The following is a 10806-nucleotide window of genomic DNA, read 5'->3' as shown; positions in this document are numbered from 1 at the left end:
AGCAGTAAGTTGTAAGACCTCATCATGTTTCTCTCCTTCAGTTAAATCTATTGGCACAAAAGAATTAATATGGCTGTATGATGTTAAAGATATGTTTGTATACATGCATGGACGCTAGCAAAATCTTACCACTGATCAGTTCCACTTCTTGTCCATTTTCCCAAGCAGAAACCAACTCTTTCATTACATTCAATCTGCTTGTGAAATTGACTCCTGACACTTCTGAAGCTAAACTAGCAAGTTTGGTAGCAATCTTTGAAGCCTGATGCAATTTTTCAAACTACAACGCAGACACGTGCTAATTTATTATGTAACAGTTGGGAATCACTTTGACAACACACCTGAGAGTGTACTTTTCTTGATGGTGTTTCAAAGCTAACAATGGTTGGTGTAGACGGGCTATGATGTGCAATAGATGAAATACTCTGTGGTTAGATTTGTAGTAATCTAAAGACCATCTTCTGCCACGAAGTTCTTTACTGAACATGTTCAATCCGAGATCAGATCGAGCTGCCAGTATGTGACAACAAGGCAACCTCATTGACTGCAGCTGCCAAGTCATGCACTGGCATGTTGCGAGAATGACTACTAGCGAACTATATATCGTTGTATACATGGTACCGTTGGTTGCCATCATTTGCGAGCTGTACCTATGTCTTCATATTCATCTGTTTGGCAACAAATCTGTAGGCATAAGATGTAAGATACTTCATATAGTTAATCAGTGCTGCATCAGTGATAGAATGGTATGTTACAGGACTTTGAGAGTAGACAGGCTTGCTTGATAGTCTCGTTCTGATCGAAGCACTCGTAAAATAAGAAGGAACTTGTCAACAAATGTTTCTAGTGATGAGTACTGTGAAATTACTGATTTAACTTTGCATTCAGGGACAACAACCTATTGTTGGTATTATTGAGGAAATTCCCTGTGCTATATATACTTCATCCCCATTGTCCACTGCTTTCTAATAGGGTGCCACTGATCATCAAAATACTTCAACACAATCGGAGGAGCACAATTTTGAAACTGCCTATACAGATCCAAGTACTTTTTCACTTGGAGCATAGGCCATTTGCTGTACCCTTTCAAGGCACATGCTTTGCTGGCCAGAGGTAATGCCCATCTTCTCCATCGTTATCTCTCTTCGAAACGATCGCAATGTGTGGTATAAGCATATCAAAATAGCAGCAGAAGCTAGGGAAACTGGCAGCAAGTACATCCCTCTCTGTCACGTCTTTATCAGCCATTATCACTCTTACAAACTTCCATTCAGGATTGTTTTCTTAGAAAATGTTTACTACACATGAAATTGATGCTTTGGTTTCTTCCAATAACAAAAATGCAGCAGCCACTTAGAATGGCCATTGCCATCTTCTATAAGCATTATATAGAGAGGAAATCTCAATTCAAGCAGCTTGTAAGTCGCAATAATACATAGCAGTTCTGGGTATGCTGCAATCGCCTACTTCATCTCCTCATCCTGAAAGAAGATGCCTTGCAACACGTTAGTGTCATGCACTGACGACAACATTCACACTAGCTCCTACAAGCAAAACACGACAACGTACAAAAAGTCAACTTCAAGGAAAGCTGTTCACAACAGCCATATTGTACCATGTTTGTCTGTAAGTTGCTTTACAGCTGTATTCAAATCGTTTCTTGTCTTTCCAGCTCTCATACCAGTACTAATATTGCTTAAGTCTTTCAGCAGCACTATGTTTCCTGTCATTTCCGCCAGCTTGTCCTGAATCATCTTTTTGTTTGCTTTTACTAATTAGTTCTAATAGCTTTTCAGCTTCTTCTTTTGCTTCTAGTGGTAGCTTTCTGTGACTGGGCAGTTGTTTGAATAGTTCCTGTACAGGTTTATAATATTCAAATAATACTATTTAGTATGAATGCAGCTATACCATATTGATGAATACCGTATTGTCTCTAACATAAACACAGGTCTCCAAGAAAGTTACGTCTGACTCTCCAATAAAAGTACACTACGGGACCTTCTACAAAGAATGAAAGGCACAGTCTCCAATAAAAGCACGCATCTCGGGAAGTACCTATTACCAATAGTCAAATGTAGTGTATTGGATGGTAATAAATTATAGCTAAATTGTATTGTTAATGTAAGCACAGTTGAGTTAAACAACATTGAAATGTTATAAGACACTGTCGCATCTCTAAAAAGACACATTTATCAGGACCTTCAAAAAATTAAGGACGTGTCTATGTTAGAGATAATACGGTATGTGTGTTGGTACAGTACATGTACATGCACAAGATGAGTTATTATTCTTACTCTTGATATTTGATGATTATGGCTCTCTTTAAAGCTTTGCACAACTAGTGATTGATCATCTTCAGAAGCTTTTAGGGTCAATTCAAATGAGCAGTCTTTCCTAGAAGTCCTGTTGATGGAAATCACAAAAAATATAAAACACGATGAAAATGTAATTGGAAAATTAAATGAAAAAACTGTGTTGAGTGCAAATACTAAAGTTAAAATTTTGAGAAATTTGCATTAGTAAAAATTTCTGGTATTAATAATTATTAAGCTTATGTGCAGTTTGGTGTGTTTCGCTTATCCTTTGAAGTTTATTTTCGTTTGTACATGGAATATTTAATTATGCTTTGTTATGGAATTGATCTTAATTAAAGCTTACATTTTTGGGAAATCCTGTTGCTCAATCCTTATGGCTTGCATACCAAACTCAAGTCAGGCAACACTCACGAGTAATGTTTTCTTTGCACTTTGGTACAGAAGTAACAGCATGAGGAAATGTTTGGTGTGTTTTTAAATTGCAATTATATAAAATTACAAAAAATAATATGTAATACGATATAGAAAATATATGTTTCAGGGTTACTGGTTGAATTTTACAAAACAAATCAACCAAAGGGCTGAAATTGTGCCCCAAAATTGTTGCTATTAATTTTACTGTTGACTAGTTGCTATTAAATGTGGTAATTTTCAAATTTACTTAAGAATTGTAGAATATAGAATATCCAAATACATCTACACCACCACTCTGATACAAACTATATAGATGTGAGAGGATCTTAGCATTTTTTACCCAGCTCGTGCCTTGCTGTACCTTGAACATACTTCATTAGGCTGAAACGACGTTTTGTCTTTAGAAAGTGTGAAGAAAGAATGAAGACGATAAAGTAGCAATAATGTATACTGGGTATATTATGTATATTCAATAGTGTAGTACAGCACAGTGTAGATGAAACGCTACATCAAAGGTTTCACTGATCAACTATTTTGCAAACTGTCCTTGCACCAACTCTTGGTCAACTAACTTGTGTTTTATCTGAATTCTTATATATATATATATATATATATACTTTTTTATTTTTATTATTTTTAATACAATATATTATATTTTTGATGGCATGCCTAATGCATGCATACGCATAAACATTTAACTATTTCCAACAAATATATATATATATATATATATATATATATATATATATATATATATATATATATATATATATATATATATATATATATATTACCCACTAACAGTGGGCAGACAAATCACACATACTCGCACATAACATTGTCAACATTACAGATGGCTAGTCTGTCCAAAATCAGTTTAGCATTATAACGCCAAAGACTAAAAGAAAGTTGTTGCAGTAAATGCTGGATAGCTTTAGAGACCGTTGTCCCTGTAGTTAAACAGTTCTTCTTGCTATAATTTTTAAATATATAGATAGACATATATATATATATATATATATATATATATATATATATATATATATATATATATATATATATATATATATATATATGGGAGTTTGGTCTCCTAGTTCTTTAGAGATTTTTATATAATAACAGTAATTAATAATTACCGTTTCTTTTTCATTTGTTCTTTTATCTGATACTAGTGTATGTACAGTATTTTAGCCTGGGGCCACAATTTGACCCATCCATCACCATAGAAAGGTGTAGAGGTCCTTGGATTCCTAAACAATTGCGAACGCACAAGCTGCACTTACAGATGTAAAACGCTTTCCTTCTCCACGGGCAGCGAATTTTTTGCTTTCGTGAATACAACTGTACGTGATCTCGTAGTACTTTATATACGTCAGAAAGAGGACGATTGAGTCGTTTCCGGGAAGCCTCAACAGTTCTACAGTCTCTTCTCTCTAGATTTCGTGTAGGTTGATGATTGATACACCGAAAATCGCTCTTGCAGGTCGGCGAACGAGTTGAATTTCTTGCCAACATAAGCGAATGAGGAATGAGTAGGACTTTCCGCCATTCGTCGCTTTTAGTTACCGTGACATCATCGGTCACGTGCAAATTACAAATCCTCCGCATCCGGGATCGGTATAGCCTCTCTAGCCACTTTATCTAGCAAACTAGGTCGATGGAATCTGGCGTAGAGAGCTTCGCCGTAGCAAGTGAGATTCGAGTGAAACTCTACAAGGACGTCGTATGGAAAACAAGTCGCAAGGTAACCTGGTTTGTTTACTCTACTACCAGACTACGAGCGTAAATAAAGGACACCACAATAAGTGGTTGACTGCTTCACGAGAAGCTCACTCTAAACGGGCTGAATTGACTTCCGGTCTGTCTGTCGGTATGTATCTTTGTACCTATATATGTTTGTTTATAAGCGTGTGGGGAGTCTGTCAAGCCAAATCAGCAGTCGTTTTTTTGGGGGGACGCGAAAAGTTACAGAAGAATCGCAAAACAAATGAATTCATTCTTCGAGAAGCCAAGCCATGGTCCCATGGGCATGCATGCGTACGACCAACATACATCATCCGCGATCTTCAAGAAATCAATATGTTAGAGAGGTGTAAGTATACTCTATTACTGATGATGAACGATCGACATCGTCTTGCAAGAAAGATTTGTAGGAAACGTTGAAGCTGCTTTCTTCCGGATCCGGTCGCTAGACATGTCACTTCACATTTCCCATGCAGGTTGGAGACGTACACGAGATCGATTTCTAAAATTAGAGACGAATTCGTTAACGGAACGAAACATGGTAGCAACAGCTCAACGAAAGCATGATAATCGCGTCCACCTCAATATATATATATATATATATATATATATATATATATATATATATATATATATATATATATATATATATAATACTATAATTAATGCAAGAGCGCTACGGAATTGAGAAATAACGTGGCTAACAAACGCACTCCGTGCAAGATCTAGAGTTACGCAGCTAGCTGTCATGCATGTGAATTGCAGTGTGTGTTGCTGTGGGACATCGATGATATTTAGTTAAGTATCTTTAATAATTATTTAATCACATCGACGCATCCCTGTGTTTTCAAGAATTATGCATTCTAGCAATAAGCTAAGGATTGATTAATGATAATGACAATAGATAGACAAAGATTTATTAAAATTTACATTGATATGCACAATAACACACACACACACACACACACACACACACACACACACACACACACACACACACACACACACACACACACACACACACACACTAGTAGACACACTGTTTTCATGAAGTCACACGTCTAATCGCCAACCATATTGTATCTAAAGAACTATTTCTGTTGTATTTGCCACAGGGCTCGCGCAAAAAGCAGTTGACGCTGGAGCTAGAAGAAGTGACAAGAACAGCAGACAATGGCAGCGGTATACATCTGTATCTAAGTTGTCAAGTTGTGTACTAAGACTGCTCAAGCACAATGACACTGAATTAGGTCTCTAGGTAGCCTGGAGTCAAGGGCACGTGTAGAAAACGACGAAATTAATTAATTGCCGAGCATAGCGAGGCTTTCAAATTCGGGTCGCACAACAGAAAGGGGCGTGGTGCTATATGGCTCTCCTTTGATATTTAAATTTGTATACATTGGGATACTCGATTCTTGCTAATTTCTCAGTATGGGATATAATTGAACGGGAAATAACTTTGAATGAAAATTCCGTCTGGCTGCTAATTTTTTAGAAAGGAGTAAAAATGCATGTAAACTCATGCAAAAACATAAATTTGATACAACGTTAGTCTAATTAATTTACTAACTATTGTAATATTAATAGATAATATGCCTGTGCGGAGAACGGGATGGTGGGATAGTATATATATATATATATATATATATATATATATATATACCTAAATGTTATCAGAACAGGCAGCATTTTTCATCCGCTCGTGGTTGAGACTCTTGGTCTTTGGACAGCTTCTAGCCTTCAAGCAGCGCCGGATCCAGAAATTTTTGAAAGAGGGGTTCACCGTTAGCAGTTATTTAAAGCATTACTAATTTTCTCTTTTCTAATGAAATTATATGAAATTATTGAATCACGCCTATTGGAAAAGAGGGGTTGCAAACCCCTGAACCCTCTTCTGGGTCCGGCCCTGCCTTCAAGTGCTCACGATCATAGCACGTGGAGCTTCATTTAGACATAATGTTTCAATTAGCCAATCTGTTTGTCATTTCGATCAGCAACTCTCTATTAGACTGTGGTGTATCAATGCTAAATTGATATTAGCTAGATGTAGTTTAGATGGTACGGCTAGTCCTTTGTGGGACCTATATATATATATATATATATATATATATATATATATATATATATATATATATATATATATATATATATTGTATATAAGTATTGTACTTGACAACCAAGGAATACCGTCAGGAGCTGAATGTCGCCTACAGTCAACTATTCACACGTCCCGTACTTTTATTAGTTTGCATTTACGGTAATTTCCATGACAAGGTTTCAACGTGTACGTACTGTCTAGCTAAGGGTGTAAGTTTCGGTAGGCAGTCAGAAAACTCCGTCGAGACGTGGTACTCACCATTGCGAGGCGCCTGCGGATACCGTAACTAGTCAATTAATTAATAAATTACGGCACATGCGCAAAGTCCTTGTTACCAATGTATGGACGCAATACGCATTCTTGACATAGACTCGTACGTGTGAATGCTGCTGATTAGCTAGAAGAGACCTAAATTCGCTAAGAATCCAACTACTTGACCATGTAGTGTGAACGCACCAACATTGCTACATTTTCTCTAGCTACTACATGTATGTTGTTGTTGTTTTTGTAAGTAGAACTTGCCTTTCTGGAGCTGACAGGATACCCGCATCTTGCGTGCTCGACCTTTCCTAGTCCTGTTTTCCAGGCGAATCTTTCCAGGAACTGGCGGAGTCATCACTGTAATCAGAAACGTTTGCAATTGTGCATCGCCGTACAACGAGAGCGAAAATTTGAAATGTATTCGTTTGAAGTGACGTCCATCGAACAACTGGCGGCATGGATGGCACAGCTTAGTCAAATTTCGTCATATTTTGCAGGTACACGTTGTTTCATTACCTTGTTATATCGTAATTAATTGTGGCTAGGTAGAGCTTGAGAGTATGTATCACTCTACGTACTTCTAAATTATTTATTTTATGCCAAATTATACACACACACACACACACACACACACACACACACACACACACACACACACACACACACACACACACACACACACACACAGTGTATCTAGGCTTCAGGGCACGTGGAAGCAAATGCAGGTCTACTGATCAGATTCAGTGGATCAGGTGGCCTCCTGAACGGCATGACTAAATCACGTGACTTAAGGCAAAATTTAAAATACTAAACAAATATGTTCTCTCACAAACCCACGAAGTTGAGCCCCAAAACAAAATATTGTGTATTAATTATTTTATTTTGACTGGAAGTATACGGGATTCAGCTTCTGGATCCAAGTCAAATTTTCAAAAGGTTAGTTGCATGGCCTATAGTGCTTGCGGGATCAGCTGGGTCACTTCCGCCGTCTCTGCATGTTTTTCAGTACTGTAGACACGTGTGTGTGTGTGTGTGTGTGTGTGTGTGTGTGTGTGTGTGTGTGCGCGTGTGTGTGTTTGTGTGTGTGTTTGTTTGTGTGTGTGTGTGTGTGTGTGTGTGTGTGTGTGTGTGTTTGTTTGTGTGTTTGTGTGTGTGTGTGTTTGTGTTTGTTTGTGTGTTTGTGTGTGTGTGTGTGTGTGTGTGTGTGTGCGTGCGCGCGTGTGTGTGCGTGCGTGCGTATGTGTGTGTGTGTGTGTGTGTGTGTGTGTGTGTGTGTGTGTGTGTGTGTGTGTGTGTGTGTGTGTGTGTGTGTGAATGACTAATATTTTTATTGCAACTAACTATATATATACGTGTAGCTACAGTTTCCCTCTTGAGCGTACACAAAACAACTACAGACAAACATAACTTAATTAACTACGTTATGATTTTAAATAAACATTTATCAGTATGTAATGTCTAGAGATTCCTGTGTGACGTCTAGCGTGTACAGTTAATACAGAAACAAACTATGCTCAAATCCAGGGTTTCTCTTCTAGAAAATATCTCTACCACCTGTCACCACGTTATTCTTCCTCAAGGCTATGCGGATGCTCTAGGCCTAACAGTCCTACACGCAGTTCTGTATCGTCAGTCAGAGAATGGCTCCATTCTTGTTGCTCGCGATCCTACGAACGATTTAACTCTTCAATTGTGGGATACTCAGCGGCTGCATAGTTTTTCTGTGGAGTATTTTCCTCTAATATTTATGAAATTCGAGATAAAATCTGCAATTGACGTTCCTGTTTATCAAAAAACCGTTTTCGAGTTCACGTCTGTCCGAGCAGCCAAGAGAGTTTTTTCCCTAGTTGAGGAGATGGTCAAAGAAACTCGAACTATACATGATTTATATCAAAAACGAGAAGTTGGAGCACGTGATGGAGACGGTTTATCCGCCATTTACTACGAGTCAGTCAAGCCTCAAGCGTCTGGCAACTTGATTTCACGTAGAGTATTTCCTTCCCAAATCAATGCAGAAATGAGAGCTTCCCATCGTCCACATTCTACGTCGGATTTGGCTATTTCGATATCTCCGCTGTCGGAGAGGAGACTGGAGAGTGGAATGTCTATTCCGCCACCGCGGCGCCTGCGTCCTCATATATCTCGTGCAGTTAGTCACGTGTCATCTGTGCAGCCTCGTCCATTGCCGAGGCGTCGCCTACATACGACAAGTGTTCCCCCTCGTGACGTCATTCGACCTGGATTTCTAGTGCCCAAGTGATGATTGACGGTTTACGCTAGATACTGTATATACACGTAGTTGCATGCTGTACTATAACATTGTTACAACTGTACGTCTTGATTACTACGATAATTAGATATCTGATCTAAGTCGACAACATTAAACCTAAATGCGGCAGAAGTGATCGAAGGTAGAGAAGATACACTTAGGTGCGCATACGCTATAGCTAATTAGTAAGGTTACAGTAGTGTGTTAGTAGGTGGATCTTCAATTGGAATGCAGCGCACTCGCTCATTGTTATCGCTGGTGTTAATTAGCGTGCCAGATGTCAACAATCCCATGTGCCAGTTAATGTGTCAAGCTCCCTTCTCTCGCTCTTGAGGAGGAGGGTGGCATGGCGGTCTGTGCCTCTTTTGATCATTCCAATTTTGCATTTCTATGCTACTGAAATTGCAAATGTCTCAAATGTTTTAATGTACATTTAATTTTTTTTACAAACCATAAAGAAAAAATTTGCAATTTTGGTTGAGCGGTGATTCTATTGCTTGATAAGGACATTGTTCAACTGTTGGAAATCTATCTTATTGTCAATGTTAGATTTTAATGTTTACACAAATTGAAAATTGCATTCTAATATTGTAACCGAACATCTTCCTCAACACCCCGGCCAACACACATATATATATATATATATATATATATATATATATATATATATATATATATGAGACTTTGGAAGAAACAGAAAATTCCAAGAAAAAACAAAAAGCGACACAAAAGAGAAACCTGCACGTGGAATAGATTAGAGTGAATAAGGGATGTGCATGCCCAGATCCACTCTCTCGTCTTGAAATGCCTTCTATCTATGGGATTTAACATCTGCTTTTGGTAAATTGTACAACAGACTCTGGCAAAGGCATGAAATCAAACTGACCACGAAGGTTGCAGTTTACAAAGCAGTAGTCTTATCAGTTCTATTCTACGGTTGCGAGTCATGGACCCTTCTTCGTCGTAACCTCAAAAGTTTGGAGAGTTTTCATCTGCGATGTCTTCGCCGCATATGTGGAATCCAGTGGACTGACTATATACCCAACACAGAAGTGTTATCTCGTTGTAACATCAGTGGCATTGAATCTTTTGTTATGAAATGCCAATTTCGATGGGCTGGTCACATGTCTCGAATGCCTAATGATAGAATTCCCAAACAACTCCTTTTTGGTCAACTGGAACAGGGCCATCGTCATCAAGGTGGTCCTAAATTACGTTATAAAGATTCTATCAAGGCTAATATGAAATCTTGTGGGATTGACTTCCTGCAGTTTGAGAAACTATCCAGTGATAGAACAAACTGGAGATCTCTCTGCCATTCATCACTCCAACAGTTTGAAGAAAATCGTACTAGACATCTTCAAGCTCAACGTCAGAAACGGAAAGAACAAATTGTTCCTGCCAACAAGTCATTTGTTTGACAATCTTGTGGCAAGGAATGCCGTTCAAAAGCAGGTGTTAAATCCCACCAGAGACACAGAGGACACTAAAGAGAGTCATCACTGTTATCAGTGGACATGTCATCATAATATATATATATATATATATATATATATATATATATATATATATATATATATATATATATACTAGTATACATGGCCTGTCCTTCGTACGGGCAAGACACTGGAGTGGACACGCCACGTGCAATCTTTGTTGCGAGATCCCGGATATGCTGAATGAATTCGAATCTTGCTCTTCGCGCA

At 38.1% G+C, this 10806-nt stretch overlaps 1 protein-coding gene and 1 long non-coding RNA gene across 2 annotated transcripts; one reads left to right on the top strand and one right to left on the bottom strand.

Annotated features, from left to right (window-relative positions):
* Positions 1 to 1358: 1358 nt before the first annotated feature.
* On the bottom strand, positions 1359 to 4230 carry LOC134177492 (uncharacterized). The gene is made up of 4 exons (XR_009969528.1): positions 3866 to 4230; positions 2295 to 2403; positions 1616 to 1854; positions 1359 to 1544 (listed from the first exon to the last, which is right to left on the bottom strand). It is a non-coding gene; the product is annotated as an uncharacterized LOC134177492 (long non-coding RNA).
* A 114-nt stretch (positions 4231 to 4344) lies between these two features.
* LOC134177153 (uncharacterized) lies at positions 4345 to 9336 on the top strand. Its single transcript, XM_062643895.1, has 4 exons — positions 4345 to 4473; positions 5588 to 5654; positions 7086 to 7328; positions 8370 to 9336. Exons 1-4 carry the CDS (start codon positions 4387 to 4389, stop codon positions 9089 to 9091), a joined length of 1119 nt encoding a protein of 372 aa, XP_062499879.1. The 5' UTR covers positions 4345 to 4386; the 3' UTR covers positions 9092 to 9336.
* The last annotated feature ends 1470 nt before the right edge of the window (positions 9337 to 10806 follow it).

The sequence above is a fragment of the Corticium candelabrum genome, chromosome 3 (genome assembly GCF_963422355.1).
Source record: "Corticium candelabrum chromosome 3, ooCorCand1.1, whole genome shotgun sequence".
NCBI lineage: Eukaryota > Metazoa > Porifera > Homoscleromorpha > Homosclerophorida > Plakinidae > Corticium > Corticium candelabrum.
Note: the sequence above shows the minus strand (reverse complement) of the source record. Positions and strands in the feature narration are given on the sequence as shown.

What these genes read in the sequence shown, in the direction of transcription:
- LOC134177153 (XM_062643895.1), top strand. Translation starts at nt 4,387, where the DNA reads ATGGAATCTGGCGTAGAGAGCTTCGCCGTAGCAAGTGAGATTCGAGTG. An exon ending in TATGGAAAACAAGTCGCAAG is followed by an intron (nt 4,474 to 5,587) that starts GTAACCTGGTTT and finishes TATTTGCCACAG; the next exon opens with GGCTCGCGCAAAAAGCAGTT. An exon ending in AATTTCGTCATATTTTGCAG is followed by an intron (nt 7,329 to 8,369) that starts GTACACGTTGTT and finishes TTTCTCTTCTAG; the next exon opens with AAAATATCTCTACCACCTGT.